Source organism: Bos taurus, chromosome 19, assembly GCF_002263795.3.
Source record: "Bos taurus isolate L1 Dominette 01449 registration number 42190680 breed Hereford chromosome 19, ARS-UCD2.0, whole genome shotgun sequence".
In the NCBI taxonomy this organism is placed as follows: Eukaryota; Metazoa; Chordata; class Mammalia; order Artiodactyla; family Bovidae; genus Bos; species Bos taurus.
The window spans coordinates 38,772,676-38,795,804 of record NC_037346.1 but is presented as its reverse complement, the minus strand read 5'-3'; the positions used below and the strand labels follow the sequence as shown (position 1 = coordinate 38,795,804).

Below are 23,129 nucleotides of genomic sequence, written 5' to 3'. Positions count from 1 at the left end.
AGTTTCCACATCAGCAAATTGCAAGTTGAACCGCACGGTCTTCAAGGTCCTTCCCAGCAGAGAGCCTGGTACCAAGTAGGCCTAGCCATTAAAGCAGCTTCCTGTGGGCGCGGTGCAGGGCTTTAACGGTCCCCCCTCCCCCGCTCGAGCCCGCGAAACCCTCAACACGCCCCTCCGAGTGACGCCGCTTTCTCAACCGCAGCCTGGACACGGCTCCGCCTCTTTCCGGGGGCGTCCCGTCGTGCCCCGCGCCAGGCTTCTAAAGCGGTGGGTCGACTCCCGCCTTTCCGCGGCCCCGACCCCTAACTCCTCTCCCCAGTTTTGTCGGGTGCCTTATCCTATCAACGTCTAGTATCCCAGCCAATCACGCGGGTCCGGAGTCTTACCTTCGGTCCATCCTCCTCCCAGCGGCCAGCCGGCCCGAGCTCAAGGCCTTTAGCAGGCCAATCCAATCAGTGGCCGGCTCTAGCCGGCCTCACCCCAATGTCCCTCCTCTCGGCCAATCCGCGCGCCCCATTCTGCTGCCCGCCCAGCCAACCCCGGGCCTTGAAACCAGCGGGCAAATGGGCGCAGGGCGGCCCTTCAACGCTGACCGCCTGGCCAATTGGGGATTCCGCGTGGCCACGGCGGCAACCAATCGACATGGAGCGCGGTGCCGCCGCGGAGAGGTCCGGCCGAATATCCCTCCGCCTTCCTCCCTCCCTCTCTCTCCCTCCCTGCGAGCCGCCGTTCACTTACCGCCTCCCTTCCCTTCTTTCTCCCTCCGCCACCCGAGCACCAGCCGCGCTCTGAGCTGCCCCCGGGGTCCCTCCCCCGCCGTCAGAGGAGCAGCTGCCGCCGCCGCCAGCAGCAAATTAGGAAGAGGGAGGAAGGAAAGGAGGAAGGAAGGGGAGCTGGAGCGACTACCAAGAGGGAGCCGGTGAATGGGCTTGTGGTGACCCCCGCCCCCCACCCCACCCTCCCTTCCCACCCGACCCCCAACCCCCATCCCCAGTTAAGAGCCGCCGCCCGAGAGGCCGGGCCGTCGTCTTAGGAGGAGTCGCTGCCGCCACCACCTTCGCCATGGAGCTGATCACCATCCTCGAGAAGACCGTGTCTCCTGGTAGGACGCGGGGGCCGGGGGTCGGGCTGAGGTGATTGGGTGGGGGGAGGGGAAACCCTGGCCCCTCTGACCCTGGCCCTTTTCCCACTTTCCTTCCCCCCAGATCGGCTGGAACTGGAAGCGGCGCAGAAGTTCCTGGAGCGTGCGGCCGTGGAGAACCTGGTGCGTGCCACCCCACGGTCCCCCATCCCGTCTCCCCATCCCCTGCGTGCGGGCCTTCCCGCCCTCCCGGAGGCCCAGGCCTCGGGAACCCACCCCGCCCCATCCCGTCCCCCTCCCCCCCCCCCGGTCCAACCTAACCCCGCCATCGGGAAGCCGGTGGGTGTGTCCCGCCCCGGGCCCCGGCATCTAGCCAATGGCGCGGCGCGCCGGGGTGACTGCCGCCCAATCGGCGCGCGGCCTGAGGGCGGCGGTGCAGCAGGAGGGAGAAAGAGGGAGGGAGGGGAAGTTAGGTTGCGCCGCGCTGCGTGTTCAGCAAGGGTGGGGGTGGGGGAGCCGGGCCTAGGGGCCATGTGGAAGCTCCGAGCCCCGCTGCCCGCCCTGTTCGGATCAGGACCGGCTCTCTCCTTCCTGTCCCTTGGCCCCTATGATTTTCTACGTACTTGCAGAGCTCTACCTTTCCAGTCTCCCTTGATCTATGTTCATGGCCAGGCCTGCACCTGAATGCCTCTTAACCCATTCCGGCAATGTTTCTCCCTTTCTTGACTGGTTATTCCTCTCCCAGGTCCCCCCTTCCCCTCAATCAGTAGAGACTAAATCTGCACCCAGATAACAGGCTGAGGCCCATCCTTGAGATCGGGCCTGTTTCCAGAGGAAATCACAGAGGAAAGTTCCTCGTTTATCATATTTTCGAATTTAAGGGGTACAGGGAAAAATGAATGTTAAGCCCACTAGAGACTGGACCTCTCTATAAGAATTGTTAGATGGATTGGTTGAAACAGCCTGTGTGCCAGTGTATTCCCTCCTGCTGGGGGGATGGGGAGCAGAGAAAAGGCTCAGTGATACTAGACATGGTTTAAGGTAAATAACACTGTAACCAGATGTGTTCTTTTGTGTTATCTATGTAAAATAACACAAGCAAAAACAGTGACAAGGAGTATTTATATTTTATACAAGCGAGGCTTTTTTGTGTTTTGTGGGTTCCCCCCCTTGTGTATGCTAGTTTTTGTTGCTCATCTTTTTATCCTTAACTTTGCATAGAAAAGATTTTTATCCACTAGTATGAAACCTTTGGTATATATATTTCTGTTTTCTGGTTTTGCTAAATTTGCAAGAAGCCTTTTCTTATTTCTAACATTTATTTTGTCTTGTTCCCAACGTTTCTAACATTCTTTAATTAATGAAAGTTTTAAGAATTATCTTCCACTGTGATTAAGGAACTTGTTAGTGGTAAGAAACTGTCTGCTTTTGGGTTTTCCTGTTAACTTTTCTATTGGAGAAAGCTTTTTGTGGGGAAGAGTAATGTGTATTAAGATACTTAAACCAAAGGAGTAGTTTTGGGGACCTCTGCAGTACAAAAGGTTGAGTGGATTTAAAAATCTACTGTGTTTAAACAACTCAAGACCAAAATGAATAGGAACCTTTAGTGTGGTAACCATAAAGTCATTTTCCTTTGACATTTTTATCCTTTCAGTTGCCCCCTATTTTTAAATATTTGTTATTGCTTTTTTCTTATATATATGTTTTACATTGTTATCCTCTTGCTGAAGCACTTAAAACTAAAGATAAGCCTCCTAAGTCTATTTTAGATTTAGAAGTACTTCCCTCTCTTATGCATGCTTTCATGGGATCAAAAGCTACCCTTGAATACCATTCTTTTGGGGCTAAGGTTTTTTAAAATCTAAATTAAACAACTTTACTTTCTACCCTATCATAACATATTAAGTTAATAAGTATAATTTACTGAGGTACCAGATACTATTCTAGGCATGTAGAAGAATCCTCTGACTACCAGTTTGTCAAACTTGTTTTAATTCTGGGGGATCTAATGTGAAGATTTGGGCACTAAGCTGTAACTCCTTGTTAAGTGCTGAGTCTGTGTGAGAAGATGGATGACTTCCTTATGTACCAAGTAATGTTTTTTTAGGAATCTTGAAGTAAATATTTTGGCATTTTTCTGAGACATTATGTTATGTCCTAAAATTTTTAGGTTTTCCCCAGTTTTTTTGGTGCTATTCTCAGTTGGTGAAATTCCTAAGAGGTATTTTATTCACATCTCTTAACAGCCCACTTTCCTTGTGGAACTGTCCAGAGTGCTGGCAAATCCAGGAAACAGTCAAGTTGCCAGAGTTGCAGCTGGTCTACAAATCAAGAACTCTTTGACATCTAAAGATCCAGATATTAAGGCACAATATCAGCAGAGGTGGCTAGCTATTGATGCTAATGCTCGACGGGAAGTCAAGAATTATGTAAGTAACTTTCATCTCCCTTTGGTCATATTAGCCTAGGGAATGTGGGTTCTTTTGTCATCTACTTGGGATAGGGCTGACAGTGTAATAATTGATTGGGGGACTTAAATTTGAAGATGAAAGTTGTATTTAAGTCTTTCTCATACAGTCTTTTTCCAAGTGATTCTTCCTTAGTTAACTAGCATGGAGCTTTTCTTGAACATCTACTGTAGATAATTCTCAATGTTTGGTGGGTTAGGCATGGCACTGTGTGGTCAGGAAGGGAATTAAATGATCTCTTGGGCCTTTCAAGCCCAAAGAGTTTATGAAATAAGGTTATGACTTTAATCTTGTTTTTATCTATTTAGCAAATTATGAGAAACTTTTAGAAGTATCTGGCTTTTTGTCAGTGTTTAAAAGAGTTAGCAAATGGGTGTTTTGTTTTGTTTTGTTTTTTAAGGAAAATTGAATGTCCCTTGTTGCTGTCTGTGCATTATGGGGTTCTTTTGAGTTTTTTGTTGAATTAGAAATCCATAATTCTTGCCACAGCAGAGTATCAGAATATATGTATATATATGCTTTTTAAAAATTAGATCTTTAGTGGCCTGTCTTACATGAATAAGGTGCAAAGAGTAGTAAGTCAAGAATCTGTGCAGTCAGATGGGCCCTGCTATTTGATGGGAAGCCACTGGGAGGATTCCTGCGTCTGTACTTGTGCTGGTCATGGTTCTGCATATCATATTTTCTGTTTCCTGGTTCTGGGTGTCAGCATTAGGTAAATTAGTGCCCTTTGCAGCAGTAACTTGTTTCTAATTATGTACCTCTTTCTCCAGTCTTGCATGGAGGAACTGATGACAAAAAACTGGGTTACAAAAGCCAACTTATTTTGAATCTTCTTTGGAATATGTAGAGCTATTTCTATCCACTTGAGTTTGCTTATACAATAACATTTTAATCTTCTTCTCAGTAATTTGATATCAATGAAGTTCATCCCATTAATGACTGGAAATCTTGATATTTACTATTCAATTTCTCATTCTCCTCAAATTACACAGTGGTAAATGGGAGAAGACATGATCAGAACTGTAATTGGGGGTGGGGCACATCAATCTTAACCCCAGAATTTTTTTAAAATTTTGAGTAAGAATTTCTATCAGCATTATTGAGCTTTTGTGCATGAAAGGTAATAGCAGTTATTTAGGGCTTTTTTTCCTTTTCATAGCACATCTGGTAATACTCTCAGTGCTGGTGGTTATTTCTTTTTTTGAAATCTGGGTCTTGGACAGAGTTGAGAGCTAATTTCTTACTCCTCTTATTTCTGATAATTGAGTATTACCATTAGGGTCACCCTTGGTTAAATAACTTTTAGTACTCAAGAGTTAGACATTTAGTTTTTAAATCACCTGAGGTAATATTAATAATGGTCTTTTGGAAGCAACTTAAAGGAGAAAAGATAAACACAGAGACTGGGATTCAGTATGCGTTCCATATGTACTAGGAGCTGGTGCAATACAATGTGAAGGCACCTAATGATTTCTTAGTCTGACTTGGATTAATACCTGTTCACCCCCTGCCCTTTTGGACAGTTCATCTCATTCCTGCTCCCTACCCATGTCTTTGACACACAGATTTTGTTAAAGTCCAGTCTAGCTCTGGTAGGCCTAGAGAGCAAAACCTTCATTTAAAATCAGTCAGACTGTTTCTGAGCTGATGATATACCATGTAAGGGGGAAAGATAGGAGGGAGTTCATTATTAGCTACAAAGCAGGATACTAAGTGACCTGACCCAGTCAGCAGAGCTGGCCTGAATGTCTGGCAGCTACTCTTTGTCCTGTGTTCATGCCAGGAACAGTTAACTGTTTGCCTTTTTGAGTGGACGGGTGAGTCTTAGTGAGTTCATTGACTGAATTAGCTGATCATGGTAATGATTAACTCTGGGTCATTGTGGCTTCATTCTTTGTCTATACTTGTGCCTTTGCTACTTTCTTACCTTGTGTTGAAAATTGAGGTGAGGTCTCTGGCTTTGGAGATTCTATTTGGAAATAGGGGGTGGTTGGTTTCATTTCTAGGCTCTGGGGCAATGCTGATGCTGCTGCTCTTGGTGTTGAGGCCAGCTTCATTCCCAGCAGTATGCCTTTTCCTGCTTTGCTATATTAAAGATAGTTCAGAGACTGATAGAAGATGTGTGCTGGTAGGCACAATGTTTTCAATAGTATTACGAATTGATATCTTCTGTCTTTGTGTGTGTGTGCCCCCGCACAGGTTTTGCAGACTTTGGGCACAGAAACGTACCGGCCTAGTTCTGCCTCGCAGTGTGTGGCTGGTATTGCTTGTGCAGAGATCCCAGTGAACCAGTGGCCAGAACTCATTCCTCAGCTGGTGGCCAATGTCACAAACCCCAACAGCACAGAGCACATGAAAGAGTCGACATTGGAAGCTATTGGTTACATTTGCCAAGATATAGTAAGTACTGTATCTAACTTATGTACTGCTGATTCCCTCTAGTTGTAACATGCATGGTATTAGAATTATTCTTTATCATCATGAAAAAAAAAAACAAGCTACTGCAATGTGTTTTGAAAGTAGGGCTACTTTATTTGTTAGACTTCTATATTTGGATAGTTAATTTATCCTCATATTGCTAATCATGCCCTAAAGGAAAGAGACTTTTAAGGGTCACAAACTCAAGATGAAAATCCCTGTTTGGAGAGGCATAGAATCTGCTTCCTCTCCTTGACCTAATCCCTTTCTGAACATCCTCAATGTAGCAGGGATGCCGTGTTACTTTTTCGATGACTATTTTACAGAAACAGTTTGCCAGCTTTTGCTGTTACTGGTTTAACCACTGGAGCCATGACACAGTATGTTAAATGCAGCACTTCTAGGACTCTTGCTGCTGAGATTACCACTTCTGGTATCGGGTTTTTTTTGTTTTTTGTTTTTTTTTCTATTTCTTCAGATTTTATTTGGTTTAGATGCTAAGTCGTGTCCGACTCTTGCGATCCCATGGGCTGTAGCCCGCCAGGCTCCTCTGTCCGTAGGATTCTCCAGGCAGGAATACTGAAGTGGGTTGCCATTTCCTTCTCCATTGGTATCAGTTTTGATATACAGATCTGATGAAGCAAAGGAGTCCACAGCACCTGACTCCGTAGATGTGCCCAGGTGTTGATCCTTGGTCCTCATGTTCTGAAGCTTTACTTCAGTTGGTACAGATGGCCTGGAAGAAACACCACACTGCCATCTCCACGTGCACAGAACGGTGGGCAGGGGGAGCCAGCATTGCCTCATGCCCAGAGTCATTATGCTAAGAAGTCAGGAGATGAAGTTGATGAGTTTAACTTGTTCCAGTTCAAGTTTGGACTATCAGACCCTGGGATATTTTGTAGGTAGTTTGTCCTTAAATGGAAATGTTTGGGGAAAGATCAGAGAAAGTCTCATGATACTCTCTTGAATAGAAGGACTGCTGATTAGTCATGAGCTCAATTATTATATTCACTGCACTTCTGCTTGTTTCAGGACCCAGAGCAGCTACAGGATAAATCCAATGAGATTCTGACTGCCATAATCCAGGGGATGAGGAAAGAAGAGCCTAGTAATAATGTGAAGCTAGCAGCTACTAATGCACTCCTGAACTCACTGGAGTTCACCAAAGCAAACTTTGACAAAGAGGTAAGTGTCTTTTGATTAAAAAGTATAGGTTCAGAGGATGAGGCAGGGGAATTAAATGAAAGTTTTGTGTTGTTTTAAGGTTATGATTCAGAAAGTACTATCTTGTTTAGAAGTATTTATTTCCAGTCTAGTTAAGATTTGTGTTTTGTGAAACATGGCCATGGAGTAGGTGTTTGCCATTTCTCTTTGGCTTTTGGGAATAATGTGATCTAAAATGTTTCTAGGCTTAGGTTTTCCCTTTTGTAGTCCAAAGTGTGAGTATGCTTGGGGTTTGTTCTTTTTTTTAATTATGGAAATTAGGCTGTTTCGTACTTCCATAGGAAGGTGCTTTTGGAAATTAATATATAAATTCTATTTTGAAGAGTTGACTCATTGGAAAAGACTCTGATGCTGGGAGGGATTGGGGGCAGGAGGAGAAGGGGACGACAGAGGATGAGATGGCTGGATGGCATCACCAACTCGATGGACGTGAGTTTGAGTGAACTCCGGGAGTTGGTGATGGGCAGGGAAGCCTGGCGTGCTGCGATTCTTGGGGTCGCAAAGAGTCGGACACGACTGAGCGACTGAACTGAACTGATTTCCCTCTATTATTTATTTTTAGTTGTGTTAAAATGTACAATAAAATTAAGTTGACCATCTTAACTGTTTTTAAATGTATAGCTCAGTAGTGTTCAGTGTGTGCACGTTGTTTTGCAGCCAATCTCCAGAACTTTTTTCATCTTTCAAAACTGAAACGTGTTAATTCCCTGTTTTCCCCTTTCCAGTCACAGGCAACCAACTTTTCTACTTTTCTGTTCCTATGAGTCTGTTTACTATAGATAATTTATATTAGCAGAGTCATACAGGATTTGATTTGTCTTTGTGACTGGCTCATTTCATTTAGCATTATGTCTTGGGCTCATTCCTATTACAGCATGTGTCAGAATATCCTTTTTAAAACTGAATAATATTCCACTGTATTTGTTTGTTGATGGGCATTTGGTTTGCTTCCTTCTGCCTTCTGGCTATTGTGAATAGTGCTGCCATGTGTATGGGTATACAAATATGTCTTTGAGAAGTTGTTTTCTGTTCTTTTGGATATATTATCCAGAAGTGGAATTGCTGGATGATATGGTCTGAAAGCATTATGTATATTTCTTAACTCTTTAGTTGGGCTTTCTGGTTTTTTGGGGGGGCCTTAGATTGGACAAAGTTGGGATGTCTAAGAAACCAAAGCAAACTGCAGTTCTAATTGCTTGGAAAACTGGGTTTTTCCTTGTAGATATCAAAAGAGGATGGTAGCAAACAAAATTCATTAGTCTTCTATATTTTACCATATTTGATCTGGGTTTGTTTAAATTAAGAATTCTCTTTTAAATGCAAGGAAAGGAATTTTCCTGATGTATGATTTTTTTTTGTTTTAACCATCTTTATTTAAATCCTGTGACCTACATTTTCTTATCTGCTTCCTTCTTCAAGTCTTGTTTTAGTGAAGATCATTTGAGGGATTAAACGATTAGGGACCTCCTTAGAGGGCAGGTCAAATAGTAGACACCAGGACAAACACTAGACCATTGCTGTGTCCAGGAAAACCTGCAAACTTCTAATTCTCTTTATTTTTGTTCTTCTGCAGTCCGAAAGGCACTTTATTATGCAGGTAGTCTGTGAAGCCACACAGTGTCCAGATACGAGGGTAAGTGTGAGGTCATGTCTTCTATCTTTCCTAGGAAATGCTCACTCTAGCATAGTAGTTTGAAATATTGGAATCTGGTGACTTCAGAAATAGCGTTTGACGAATACTTTTATTAATAAAAGAATTTTTATTCAATATGTTGGAGAAGAGGGAAGAATAGTCTTTGGAAAGCTAACATGATGGAAGTTGCCACCCTCTTAAAAAAGATTTAAGGGAGAAATGGTTTGTGATCAGCCTTGCTACTTAATTGCTGTAGGGTTCAAGGGCCCGTTTTCTGTTATAGCCTTTGAAACAGCTTTTCTACTTCAGGAACCTAAACCTTGACCCTTGAAGCAGGTGGAAGTAACATCCAGTCTGAGGGCAATAGTGAGGAGTCCTGCCAAGGGTTCCACAGACACCTTTAAAGTAAAAAAGAAGGAGAGGAAGATATTACCCAAATATGCATCAGTTGACCCTATAGATTATTGACCCACTTAAGTGAAGCAGTTACTCATTTACCTTTGTCAGATTGCATTGTTATTAAACTAAGAAGTAAACGGTTTAATTTGATGTTTGCACAGGTACGAGTGGCTGCCTTACAGAATCTGGTGAAGATAATGTCCTTATATTATCAATACATGGAGACATATATGGGTCCTGCTCTTTTTGCAGTAAGTACTTCTGTTTTATGCAGTTGACCATATAGCTAATTGCAAAAGCCCCTTATTCTTAGATGCTGTTCTGTTGGTTCTGTAATTTTTTATTTAATGTTGTGAAATCAAGGAAATTCCTTGAGTATTAGATTTGAGTTCATCAGCAGTGTGCCAAGAAAACTTGTGCTAACTTTGTACTCATAAAAAGAGTGTATTTTAAAACTCTGTTTCTTCTTCCTGCCTTTCATTTCAGACCTAGCTTTCATAAATCTACATTTTTGAAACTTGAATATCTGTGGTTGTAGGAGGGGTCGAACTTGAACCAGCACTTATTTGGAACCTGGGGTATCTTGTTTTCTCTCTTAAGATCACAATTGAAGCAATGAAAAGTGACATTGATGAGGTGGCCCTACAAGGGATAGAATTCTGGTCCAACGTCTGCGATGAGGAAATGGATTTGGCCATTGAAGCTTCAGAGGTGAGCTGAGGGTTGATGTGGTGGGAGCTGTTATTCTGACTGGGTTTTGGGACTTATCTTTTTGGTGGATGTTACTTTTCTCCTCTGGGAGAGCTTTATTCTGGCTGGGGTTAGAAGGTATCTCCATTTGTAGAGATTTTGGGTTTGTTTTTTTTCACTAGCCAAAGCCATGAGGCATCTATTTTTACCAGTTGGGATTTGTTGTAAATATTAGTCCTGTGAACACAAGGGGGCAGCAGGCAGTCATATTTTAACCAGATGCTATCTGATGCTGAATTATTTTCTTTTGGAAGTCCTAATGCAAGGATGGGATGTATAATTGATAGCTTACCAACTCTGGTGAAGAAATTAGATGTGGAGAAAGGGGTTAGTTCTGCACTTGCAAATTAAAATTCTGGCTTTGTTTCCAACGTTAATTGTCTTTATGTCCTTCAGAAAGCACCGTCTTACTTTTGGCCTCCTTATGGGAGCTTAGTGCATCTCTTTATCCAAAGGTCAATTAGTGAAAAAAGAATAATTCTTTTTTTTTTTTTTTTTGAATTTATTTATTTTATTTTATTTTATTTTTAAACTTTACAATATTGTATTAGTTTTGCCAAATATTGAAATGAATCCGAAAAGAATGTAATTCTTAAGATTGCCTTGATCCTTTAAAGTCCATTCTATGTATGGCCTAAAAGAATCTCACTGAAGTAGCTAGACAAAATGAATGCCTCCAAAGACCACTCACACTGCATGTTACCATGTGCTTCACATGTCTTGGCGGGGGGATGGAGCGCACCTCAAGGCATGCAGGATCTTCCCTAACCAGGGATGGAACCCATGCCACCTACAGTGGAAGCGTGGAGCCTTAACCATTGGACCGCCAGGGCAGTCTCCGTGTCCCTGTGTCTCTGTGCAGACCCGTGGGCAGCTCTCGCTGTGTGCCTTTATATGGTACACCTTCATCGTTTGTTTGCTGCCATCCGAATTTGCTATGTTTCTCTTCAGGCAGCAGAACAAGGACGGCCCCCTGAGCACACCAGCAAATTTTATGCCAAGGGAGCACTACAGTACCTGGTTCCAATCCTCACACAGACACTAACTAAACAGGTGAGTTACCCTCCAAATGTAGTCAAGTGAACTGTGAAGCCGTGGTAGTGGTTGGTTTGCTGTGGAACAGTTGGCATGAAGGAGCTCCACAATTCTGAAACAACTTGATGTTCTGTTATCCATGACTTCAAAGAGCTGAACTGGATCTCTAAGGTCCTTTAGGCTCTGAGTAGTTTGACCAGATAAAAGTAACAAGACTTCATGAAGAATGTGGGTTTAATGAGTAAATAGAGAAATTATCTGTTTTTTAAAAAACTATTTATTTTTGGCTCTGCTGGGTCTTTGTTGCTGCGCGCAGGCCTTCTCTAGTTGTGGAGAGTGCGGCTACTCTCTAGTTTTGGTGAGCTGGCTTCTCACTGCAGTGCCTTCCCTTGTTGCGGAGCACAGGCTCTAGGGCACGTGGGCTCTAGGGTGCTGCCCTTGCTGTAGCGCATGGGCTAGGTTACCCCACAGCCCGTGGGATCTCCCCGGACCAGGGATTGAAGGGTGTCCCCTGCATTACAAGGTAGGTTCTTAACCACTGGGCCACCAGGGACGCCCTGAGAAGTTACCTTCTAAGAAGTGTTCTTAGTTTCTGGTGTTCCTTTTTGGCTTTATGGTGTTCCTTTTGTTTTGGTATGGTGTTTAGAAAGATTCTGTCACTTCACCTGTTCTGGTACATGTGAACTGTACCAAAGAGCTGGCAGTGCTCTGAGGAAATAATGCTGTAACTGAGCACTGCAAAATTTCTGTGTATACAGGAATATAATTTGTTTTTAGGGAATTTCATGACTCTTAATATAGCAGTCTCAAAAGATAAGTAGAGATATATTCCTTTGAAATGGACAGGGTGTGCCCTTAAAGTTTCATCTCATCTTTCAGTTTTACAGTTGCTATTTTTATCTTTTGATCTTAGTATTTTTGCTTTTATATATTTTTGCTGTGCTTCTCATTTGGGAACAAACCATTCTTTAGGTATGTAATTTTCCGACACTGGATAAGTATAATTGTCTTAAATTACTCTGGTGTGAATGGCCACAATAAAAAACACCTTGATTTCCAGTTTCAAGGGAGATCCAAGTGTAATCTTTTTTTTTTTTTTTTAAATGTAATCTTTTTTTAATTTTTGAAATATAACAATTACTGGCATACCAGAAGGCTCTGCCTACCAATGCCTTCTTCCTCTTCCCTCACCTTTATCTCCATAGGTCTTGACTGATTTTGAGCTTTATATTACTAGTCATTTAGCTTTCTTCTGTTCTGCCTTTTACTCGATGGTATTTGAAATTGCATCTGTATTCCATGTAGTGGGAGTTTGTTCGTCTTGTTGTATAGTCGTGAGAAATAACCTTCCCTCTGTCTGCATCTTGTTTAACAGAGGTTGTGTTGACGAGTTTTTGTGGAGGAGATAAAGATAGGAAGGTTTTCTATTTTATTTACTTCCCCAAAGCTTAAGCTGTAATGATAATTGGGAGTACTATAATCAGAGGACCTTTTGAGTTGATGAGCTTCTTTGATCAAGAACTGAACTACCGCCACATTCTTTCACCAGGATGAAAATGACGACGATGACGACTGGAACCCCTGCAAAGCCGCAGGGGTGTGCCTCATGCTTCTGGCCACCTGCTGTGAAGATGACATTGTCCCACATGTCCTTCCCTTCATCAAAGAACACATCAAGAACCCTGACTGGCGGTACCGGGATGCAGCAGTGATGGCTTTTGGCTGCATCTTGGAAGGACCAGAGCCCAATCAACTCAAACCACTAGTTATACAGGTGAAGCTGAGGGAGCGCAGGGTGGGAAATGGGACGTTTACTGTTTAACCTTTTACTTGAAGATTTGTCTTTAAGAACAAAGCTGTAAATAGTCTTCCACAAAAGGCACTTCTAGATAGCTATTTGCTGTCAGTGAGGCATAAAATGTATTTCGTACTTAACTTTTATTACAAAAACCATATGACTTGAAAAATGGAGAAAAGGCCCCCAAAAAGGTTACCTTTAATTCTCTTGCCCAAGGATAACATTATTAATGCCTTGTATTTATCCTTGAAGGTTTTTTCTATGTGTGCGTACTAGAATGGAGGTCTTAACTGTATGAATACTTTTACAACTTGTTTTTTGTTGGTTTCTTTTTTCTTCACTAAATATTATAACACAAATAATTTTCCATGGTTTTTGATGATGTGAGTATTCAGTCCTCAGGACAAAATGACATGTAATGAAAAATCTTAATGAAAGTTTTGTTATTTATTTTGCTACAGCAAGTGACACAAGAGTGCATTTTAGTTGTTTAGTATATAGAACGCAACCTTTCAGGAATAGCTAAATGCCATTTCAGCTGCATCCTGGGATCTCTGCCTGAATAATTCAGTAAAGATGGCAGAACGTATTCATACCAAAGTCTTAATAAAACTGTACTGAGATTTGATGAAGAGAGAGGGACTTTCTGTGTTTCCAGTTTTTGTTATATTGTTGAATATTTGACAAGCATATCTTATAAAATGACAAAACTGTTTTGATAACTGAGTTAAAACCCATCCATCAGTATTTCCTCTTCTGAGGTGTTGGTCAGCATGAATTTCAATCTTTGTTTTGCTTTGCCAATAACTGTTATGTTTACAGGCTATATTTGTTTTGCTTTGCCAATAACTGTTATGTTTACAGGCTATGCCCACCTTAATAGAATTAATGAAAGACCCCAGTGTGGTTGTTCGAGATACAACCGCATGGACAGTGGGCAGAATCTGTGAACTGCTCCCTGAAGCCGCCATCAATGATGTCTACTTGACTCCCCTGCTGCAGTGTCTGATTGAGGGCCTCAGTGCTGAACCCAGAGTGGCTTCAAATGTGTGCTGGGTGAGGCATTTTCTTCCTGTTGAGATAAGGAGCTTGACTAAGCCATTGGCAAGGAAGTAGGAGGTGTGGGAGAGAAATGGATCTACCTCACTAGAAGGCTCTTTTGAATAGCATCTCCTTCCTAATTTCATCAATTAAAATGTGGGGGAGATGTAAGCTGCATGACCCAGAGGGAGCTGTTGACTCATGGTGACTGGTTTAGAACAGTCATGCTAACCCAGTGGGAAAACTCTCTGGACTTGGTTTTCTTTCTTTTCTTCAGTGGCTTGGGGACAAGAAATTTTAAGGTAGAGAGTTGCTGGCTACGAAAAGTACCATTGCTGAGAAGGGGGCATGAGGGAAGGAAGGTAGGCGGCCCAAGTGCTGAGTCAGTATAGGCTGAGTATAATTCGCTAGGGAACTTTGGGATTTGGGGGAGGAAGTTCAAATAAGGAAGGAGTGGGGTTGAAAGGCTTTCTGTGAGTGGAAAGAGAAGAAATGAAGTGGCAGGCATTCATGGTAGGTGAGAATACTGTACTGTTTAGAGAATGTTTCTCCTGTGGGCAGGAGAAATAAAATATAAATATAGATACATTTATTTAATTTTAAGGATACTTATAGATGTTGTCTTGAGATGACCTTGACAGGAAGAATTAAAGATTCACTGCCATTGATTTATTCTTAAATCAGTTGAAAAGTAACACTGCCCAGGGTATTAAGGGAAAATGAGGTGATCCTGGAATGGGGTTCTTTTCGGGACTAATTTAATGTTTACTCTGTCTGGGTTTAAGGCTTTCTCCAGTCTGGCTGAAGCTGCTTATGAAGCTGCAGATGTAGCTGATGATCAGGAAGAACCAGCTACCTATTGCTTATCTTCTTCTTTTGAACTCATAGTTCAGAAGCTCTTAGAGACCACAGACAGGTAACTGATACTATACAGAAATGAGTGGTGTTTTTGCATCCAACTCCTTTAACACTCTTTTTGTGGGCTGTCTAATATAAAAACATTGCGATAGGAGAAATGAAAAGAATCCTGGAGCTTCACTGCCTGGCTTATGGGATTTTAGTTCCCCAACCAGGGATTGAACCTGAACCCTTGGCAGTGAGAGCGTGGAGTCCTAACCACTGGTCCACCAGGGAATTCCCAAGATATCTTTTTCATAGCTTTTTGTGCAAACTACTCTATTGTCCACATGGGTTCTTCAACATTTTTGACTATTTTTCATATAATTTTAGCCCCTTCCTAAAAGGGCCATTCTAATTATCAGGTCTGGAAACCATATTGAACATAATCACTGGCTCAGAGATTGAAATTTTGGTTCCAGGCTGTATTGTTTGCCAAATTCAGATCAGGTCTGCAGCCATATTGGTTTTGGGGTTATTTTCAGTGAGATAATGTCTACATAAGAATGACTCTCTGTCCTTTCTCAGTTAAGACTTTGAGGGTTTTTTGCTGTGTTCCTTATAGACCTGATGGACACCAGAACAACCTGAGGAGTTCTGCATATGAATCGCTAATGGAAATTGTGAAAAACAGTGCCAAGGATTGTTACCCTGCGGTTCAGAAAACTACTCTGGTCATCATGGAACGACTGCAACAGGTGCTCCAGATGGAGGTGAGACTGAACACCTTCCTGATGGGAAGGGTGTGGTACTTTACACATAGCTCTATTTTCAAGACTGTTCTCTTGTTTTCAGTGTTTAAGTATATACGTTGTTAGAAAGACATAAGGCTCATACAAAAAATGTTGCAACTTCCAATTGCATTGCTTGCTACAGTTTATTCATATATGTGTTACACCATATATATACATAAGTTTTTTATTTACTTTCCATTAGAACCAGTAGAGATTATTTATCCACCAAAAATGGAAACATTTTTGGGAGGGCGTTTAGAGCCTTTTAGAAGGTGTTTATTCAGAACACGATCTTCTTTTCTTTGTAGTCACATATCCAGAGCACATCTGATAGGATCCAGTTCAATGACCTTCAGTCTTTACTCTGCGCAACTCTTCAGGTATGACGGTGCCTTATCACTTCATAGCACCAGGGAAAGATTGTGTCTCAGGATGACAAGTTCACGCACACACAGAACTCTGAAGATGATGTTGTGGGTGGTGATGGTCAGAGGCGCTTCTCAAAAGACATTCGTCCGATTAGGAGAGTTTCCCATTTTCCTTTTCTTGTCTGTCCGTAAAATTTGCCTTTTGTACAATACAATGCAATTTACCTTTTGTACAATGTAGGAAAGGAAACTCCTCCCATTTGTGATGGTCCTCCCAAACATGAAGTTTTTTGTATTAACAGCCTTTCGTTTTGGTTTTCATCAGGTTGTTCAAGTAGCCTGGTCAGATTTGGTTCCCAGCTATGGTTCACTGAGCTAAAAACAGAGCCTTGTGTTTTTGCCATCATCTTTTGAAGCAACTGCGATTGGAAACTGTATTATAATTGTACTATACAGATTATAAATGTATAATTTACTGATAATCACACTAGACTTTTTTTTCTGAGGAGAGACTGGGAAAATGTTACTCCAGTGTGATGGCATGGCTGAAGAGTTACTCCCTTTTTACCTAAGAATAGGGAACCCTTGGAACTTGTCTAGTGCTTAGGGCAGGCACTAGGTTATAGAGTTGAGTGATGCTAACTAGATCATCTTACCTATGACTCCCCTCTCCTTAAGTCTCCTTACGCCAGACTTAATTTTTTAAAACATGACTGTTAACAGGTCTTTCCTGATCCAGTGACATTAGTTGAAACAAAGCGTAAGGAGGGAGGTTTGAGGAATGTTGAATTGGGAAAAATCAGATTGGCTTCATCAAGACTTTCTTGACCACAATCTGTAAATGGGTTAGGCCGTAGAAAGGGTTGCTTTATTGTTTTATGAGTAGCAATTTGCATATGACATGTCCTTCAAAGCTGAAATAATTTAACTGCCATTTCAATACAGCTAAATATGGAGGCAGATTTATCACATGTGATGGAAGATCCTCTGTGTTTGTTCTGAATTGGGAAATAGATGAGTTATTTAGATGTATGTTTTCTTGCAGTTGATTTGCACTTTCAAAACTTCAGAGCAAAAAAAGCTTTTCTCCCCAAAAAAGTTCTAGAGACTTAACTGATTAAAAAAAAAAAAAAAGACACAGTATGGTGTGCTGTTTGGAGGGTTTGGAATCAACAGATTCTGAACTTTTATTCATTTTACAGAATGTTCTCCGGAAGGTGCAACATCAAGATGCTTTGCAGATCTCTGATGTGGTCATGGCCTCCCTGTTAAGGATGTTCCAAAGCACAGCTGGGTCTGGGGGAGTGCAAGAGGATGCCCTAATGGCAGTTAGCACATTGGTGGAAGGTCAGTGAGCCACAATCAGGCAAGAAAATTTCTTTAGAATGCAAGAGAGTTTCAGTAGCCGTGAAGAATTTTTGACTGCAAAAAGCATAGTCCTGTCTTTTCACTTACGTGGTATCGAGTCAGTTCAAAGTTGGATTGAACATAAGTATAAATTTGTGTATAACTGCCTTGCCACTCTCCCTGAAGTGAATGGGAGCCAATTTGCAAGTCAGGCTGGCAGCTCTTTGGTGGGTAGAGGGAACTGTTATCTACCTCATGTTCCTCGGGTTCCTTTTCCCCCTGAAACTTCACTTGCTTTATTGAGCCTTGATGCCTGTAAAGGATGGAGGAGCAAAGGTTTATGTTTTCTTTTCTGGCACTTGGTACCTTCTGGTTTGGGTTTTAATGCTTTGGATCTAGGTTGAGACAATATGGTGCCTAGTATGGAATGGAGTGAAACACTGAGTTCTAGGAATTAATTGATTCTCTGATTGTTACATATCTTAACTATTCAGAATTGCTTTGGGGAAACCATATCTGACTTCAGAAACCAGGAGTGCATCTTCAGTGGTGGTCTATAAGGTGTATTATTAAGGCAGACTCATTTCTAGCATAAGGAGCCTATGTCCAGTCCGTCTGGCCCCTTGTGACCACCCTGGCAGGGTGCAGAAGTTAATTTTTGTTCCCAGAGTAGCTGAATTGAATATGAAACCCAGACAGCTTTTCTGACTGGCTTGTTACATAAGTCCTTGATAGAATTGCTTAAAGATCCTGTTTTATTAAGCTGGCTTCTGGGAACCCCTCGTGGCCTAGTGGTTAGGATTTGGTGCTTTCACTGCCGTGGCCCATGTTCAATCCTTGGTCAGGGAACTGAAATCCCACAAGCCACATGGTGAGGCCAAAAAAACAAACTGGCTTCCAAAGAGTTCATGTTACAATCAGATGAAGAAGTGGAAGTCAGTATCACTAAATCAGCCAATTCATAATTAACCTTGACATTCCTTGAGAGCCATACCACTTTGTAGTTCCAACCAGAGTGAAATCTCACTCTGGAGATTTGGCATTATCTCCAGCAGTAATGAATTTAGCTTGTCCAAGATAGCAATAATGTCTTTATGATAAAATTGCTATTTAACTTGCATTTTACCCAGCCTTTTGACTGGAGTGCGTACATTTTGGGAGCGCTAAGATGGTTATTTTTGCTCACTTCTGTGATCCTGTGGTGCTAATAGATTGGGTTTTTTTACAGTGTTGGGTGGTGAATTCCTAAAGTACATGGAGGCCTTTAAACCCTTCTTGGGCATTGGATTGAAAAATTACGCTGAGTACCAGGTAAGCTGTGCTTTTCAAAAATAATATGTTTATGTCTTCATTTATACCTAGTAGGCATTACAGTGCAGAAATCTGGATCCTGTAACCCAGGTGGCGCTTCCCCATGTGTCATCCCATGTATCAGGGTTGAGCTACTTTGTTGCCATAAGTGTCTGAACTAAAAGTAGTCAGTAAGAAACTGGATATTAGACATACCAGACTAGCACCCTCAGAAAGGGTTTGTTTTCAATAAACCACCTGTCTCTGCCACCACCATCTCTGGTGAATATTGTCTTTTTTGTCCTTTCTTAATGGTAGTTTAAATAACCCTAGTTCTCTTTCTGCCATATTGGTTATTAAAATGAACTAAGCTCAGGGAAGAAGGGTCTTTCCTTCTTTGACTCTAGGTTCATGTGGTAAAGGATCAGTAACTAGGTAAAAATCATGCCTTACCCCTGCAGGCAGCCTTTTCTGTTTCAGAGATGATCGACTTGATTCTTTGCAGGTTTGTTTGGCGGCTGTGGGCTTAGTGGGAGACTTATGCCGTGCCCTGCAATCCAACATCTTACCTTTCTGTGATGAGGTGATGCAGCTCTTACTGGAGAACTTGGGGGTGAGTGTCTATACACACAATCTTAGAAAGATGATTAAACATCAAGATCTGTGACAGAGAGTTTGGTATGTTCCAGAATGTTGGCTGTGGGCTTATGAAGGGAGTTGTTCATTTTCACAAGATGATTTTAACCTAAGGAAATAAAGGAATGCATGCTCAATGTATGGAACCTGAGAGGCACAGGTGGGAACCTGTTAAGTGCAAAGGAAAAGTAAATATTATAATCTCTCCCTCTATCTAGAGATGACCACTGCTGATTTTTGTGTATGTCACTTACAGGTCTATACCCAATATATTAGTTGCTTATTGTTAAAAAAAAGCTCTTTGAGTCTTTGGACAGAACTGTTTTTTTTTCCTCCTTGTCAGAATGAAAATGTCCACAGGTCTGTGAAGCCACAGATTCTGTCAGTGTTTGGTGATATTGCCCTTGCTATTGGTGGAGAGTTTAAAAAATACCTAGAGGTTGTTTTGAATACTCTTCAGCAGGCCTCCCAGGCCCAAGTGGACAAGGTAAGCTTAAAGGTATCTCTAAATCCAGCCCTGATTGGAGGAGCGGGACTTTTGACAAATGTACAACCAAAGACCATCAAATACAGTGATTCTGTTCTTTTTCTCTTGCAGTCAGACTATGACATGGTGGATTATCTGAATGAGCTACGGGAAGGCTGCTTGGAAGCCTATACCGGAATTGTCCAGGGATTGAAGGGAGACCAGGAGAACGTACACCGTTGAGTATACATTCCAGTTGACTTAGTCTAGTGTGCAGTTAGCCAGATGGACTGTGTGTTCATTGCATGGCTTACTTGTAAACTAGCACTTACTGCTTAAAAGAAGGGGAGGAGGAACAGTGCTCTAATGAAGAGAGTAGCTTTGGGGGAGGTTATAGACTTTTAGTTCTGACCACTGCTTCCTCAGCATGCTGCCCCTCCCCCCATCCAGTCATCTGAATTGAAGGATTGGGGGATTAGATTTCCTCTGTCACCTGATGTTTTTTGTTATTGACTGGGGAAATGTTGTACTTCACACTTCTGATATCATAGGCTTAAAGGAAAGATTCCACTTGTCCTTCTACATATATGTATACATACTTGTGTTTGTTAAGGAGTATCTACCTTGTCTGTTGACTTGAAGAATGAGGAAAAATAGTTTGGTGTAACTGTGTACGACTAGTTCTCTGGACCAAAGCCTCCATGATGGGGGTAGGGTATTTGGGAATTTTGAAACAGGGTGTATGCCTGCCAGGTGGAGGGCAACCTCATTAGACCTTCTCTTTCTTTTATAGCGGATGTGATGCTGGTACAGCCCCGAGTAGAATTTATTCTGTCTTTCATTGACCACATTGCTGGAGATGAGGATCATACAGACGGAGTAGTAGCTTGTGCTGCTGGACTGATAGGGTAGGTTATACCCTGCTTCTGATAGCTGAATAGAATTTCTCACAGAAAATGAGAAGACATGTTAAAAAGAATAATTTCTCCCACCAAACTCTAAGAAGTGAGCTCTCAAAGAAGTATAGAAGCAACATCAGATCTATGTCCATCTCATATTCTGATGTTGGTCAACAAATTACCTCTGTTTGGCCTCCTCTACTGAGGGTTTCTGAGGCATCATTAGAAGACAGAACATTGGTTTTGAGGAGCTCAAAGACTTGGAGTCTAGTTCTGATTTTACCATGAATTAGCTGTGGAACCTTGGGTAAGGTCATTCTATTTTTTTTTTTACATCTCATTTTTGTAATCTGTTGAGGGCAGGTATTAGACTTACTTATGTTGAAGATTTCTTCTGGCTTTAAAAAGTAGGTAAATACCAAGAAACCTATAGCTAGTTTTGGATGGTTTTAAACATGATCTTGTTGTCGGGCCAAGAGCTCATTTTTAGGTGTGTTTATTTTGCACAGGGACTTGTGTACAGCATTTGGGAAGGATGTACTGAAATTAGTAGAAGCTAGGCCAATGATCCATGAACTGTTAACTGAAGGACGGAGATCGAAGACTAACAAAGCGAAAACCCTTGCTACATGGGCAACAAAAGAACTGAGGAAACTGAAGAACCAAGCTTGGTAAGAGCTTGTTTCCACTGCCCTCTTTCTTGTGCTTTCTTGGGGAGGAGGTACATTTTCTTTAGGCTTTCCTGACAAGGACTATCTTTTGGTGTTTTGTTTTGTATTATTTCCCATATAAGTGCTTCTGAGCCAGGACTTTGTTCCTCAGCCTTGAACTAGTGGAAGGGTCAGGCAGCCCATCTTTCTTTGAGCCAAGTATTTGGTGATAAAGGACAGAATTTATATGACTAGAATTCAGTGAAGTCCCCAAATCATTTTGGAACCTTAATAAAGTCATCGATAATAGCCTTTTCCCGTAAATCTTTTTTTTTTCTGCTATTTCTTTCCTCATGTTCTTTTCTTTCTTTACTGAAGTGCTTTTAGACATGGCTTTCTTTTACAAAAGATATCCAAAGTTGGAGTTGTCTGACCTCTGCTTTGAAATATAGCTTTGTTTTTCCCTCAGATACTCAGTTATCTTACATCGCAGATCTCAGGGCTTCCCGGGTGGCACTAGTGGTAAAGAACCCACCTGCATGCAGGAGACGCTAAGGATATGGGTTCGATCCCTAAGTTGGGAAGACCCCCTGGAGGAGGGCATGGCAACCCACTCCAGTATTCTTGCCTGGAGAATTCCATGGACAGAGTAGCCTGGTGGGCTACAGTCCATGGGGTCACAGAGTCAGACACGACTGAAGTGACTTAGCACACACACACATATCTCAGTAAAATTGGCCATTTTGAGTTTTATCTTTATAGTTTCCCACCCTTTGTAAGTGCTAATGAAAGCAGGTAGATGGCATATAGGGAACTAATAAAAATATAATCAGTCCTTGAAAAGTTGACATTCACTTCAGGTCTTTGAGCACTTAACTGTAGGAATCAGTGAGATGTTTGGCTCTATTGGCTATATGCAATCTCAAAAATTGACCTTTTTTCCATCTGTTTTTAGATCTGTTACCATTGGGATGATAACCTGAGACCCCCACTGGAAATCTCCAATCTTTTGAAAAACCCGGAAGTGAGGAGTGTGCACGGATGCTGAATGTTTGGGAAATGAGAGAATGAGTGAGTGAGGCTTGAAAACACACCATATTGAAAATCCTGCCACAGCAGCAGCTGCAGCCACCAACAGCAGTGCTGTTAGTGAGCTAAGTAAGCACTGACTTCCTAGAAAACCATAACGTCGGCCATCTTGGAAAAGAGAAAAACAGTGGATTTACTTGCTTATAAAAAGGAAGCTCTCTTCCCAGGAGAGGCTAGAACTAGCTTTTCTGTCTTTTGGCCGGTGCCGAGTGGAATGACTAGTTTGGGAGAGGAGGAGGGACTGGGTTCAGCTGTGGTGCTTTGTTGTAAAAGGCAGCCTGGCCTTTGCTACTGATGAGAAAGATGGAGCCTGAGCCTCAAGCCCACCTTTGGTGTACCTTTGCCACACGGTACTGGTACTGTATGCGTGCCGGCTAAAAGGAGGGTGCGGGATTCTTTACAGTCTGAGAATGAGTGTGTGTGAATGAGGCGGTATCCACATTCTCAACTTCAAGTCATTGCAGTTTCCTTTTCCCAGAAAAAAAAAAGGGGTTAGATGTTGCATTTCATAAAACTAACTGAAGTTCGGTCTACTGATGCAGCACAAGAGATGTAAGAGAAGAAAAAAAAAGGAAAGACGCTCTTTAGGTTTTGTTTTTTGGGTTTTTTCTTTTTCTTTTTTTTTAATTTTAGGGAAAACACTGACGAATGGTCAGAGCTCCCATCCTGATCTTTTCATCAAGGCGCCTTTCCTAATAATATGGTTCAACTGTGAATGTAGAAGTGGGGGGGGGGGTGGGGGGAGAAAAAACAAACTCTGGAGTTAGAGGATATAGAAAAAATAAAAATACATTGTTACAAATAAAGAATGCAGACTTCAAAAGAAAGCCACAACCCAAACAAACCAAAATTTAAATACTCAGAATTGGCAGCACAAAAGAAAAGTTCCCTCCTGACGTG

At 42.0% G+C, this 23,129-nt stretch overlaps 1 protein-coding gene across 1 annotated transcript; it reads left to right on the top strand.

The window, feature by feature from the left end:
• Window positions 1–828: 828 nt before the first annotated feature.
• KPNB1 (karyopherin subunit beta 1) lies at window positions 829–22,706 on the top strand. The gene is made up of 22 exons (NM_001193153.1): window positions 829–1,102; window positions 1,206–1,264; window positions 3,328–3,510; window positions 5,752–5,952; window positions 7,006–7,158; window positions 8,771–8,830; window positions 9,391–9,480; window positions 9,830–9,940; window positions 10,931–11,032; window positions 12,564–12,788; window positions 13,677–13,868; window positions 14,639–14,769; window positions 15,316–15,463; window positions 15,793–15,864; window positions 17,055–17,199; window positions 18,428–18,510; window positions 18,995–19,102; window positions 19,469–19,612; window positions 19,724–19,829; window positions 20,385–20,499; window positions 21,000–21,161; window positions 22,096–22,706. Coding segments are annotated over exons 1-22 (2,631 nt in total). The 5' UTR covers window positions 829–1,062; the 3' UTR covers window positions 22,097–22,706.
• The last annotated feature ends 423 nt before the right edge of the window (window positions 22,707–23,129 follow it).

What these genes read in the sequence shown, in the direction of transcription:
- KPNB1 (NM_001193153.1), top strand. Translation starts at nt 1,063, where the DNA reads ATGGAGCTGATCACCATCCTCGAGAAGACCGTGTCTCCTG. An exon ending in CACAGACACTAACTAAACAG is followed by an intron (nt 11,033 to 12,563) that starts GTGAGTTACCCT and finishes TTCTTTCACCAG; the next exon opens with GATGAAAATGACGACGATGA. An exon ending in TACTCTGCGCAACTCTTCAG is followed by an intron (nt 15,865 to 17,054) that starts GTATGACGGTGC and finishes TTCATTTTACAG; the next exon opens with AATGTTCTCCGGAAGGTGCA.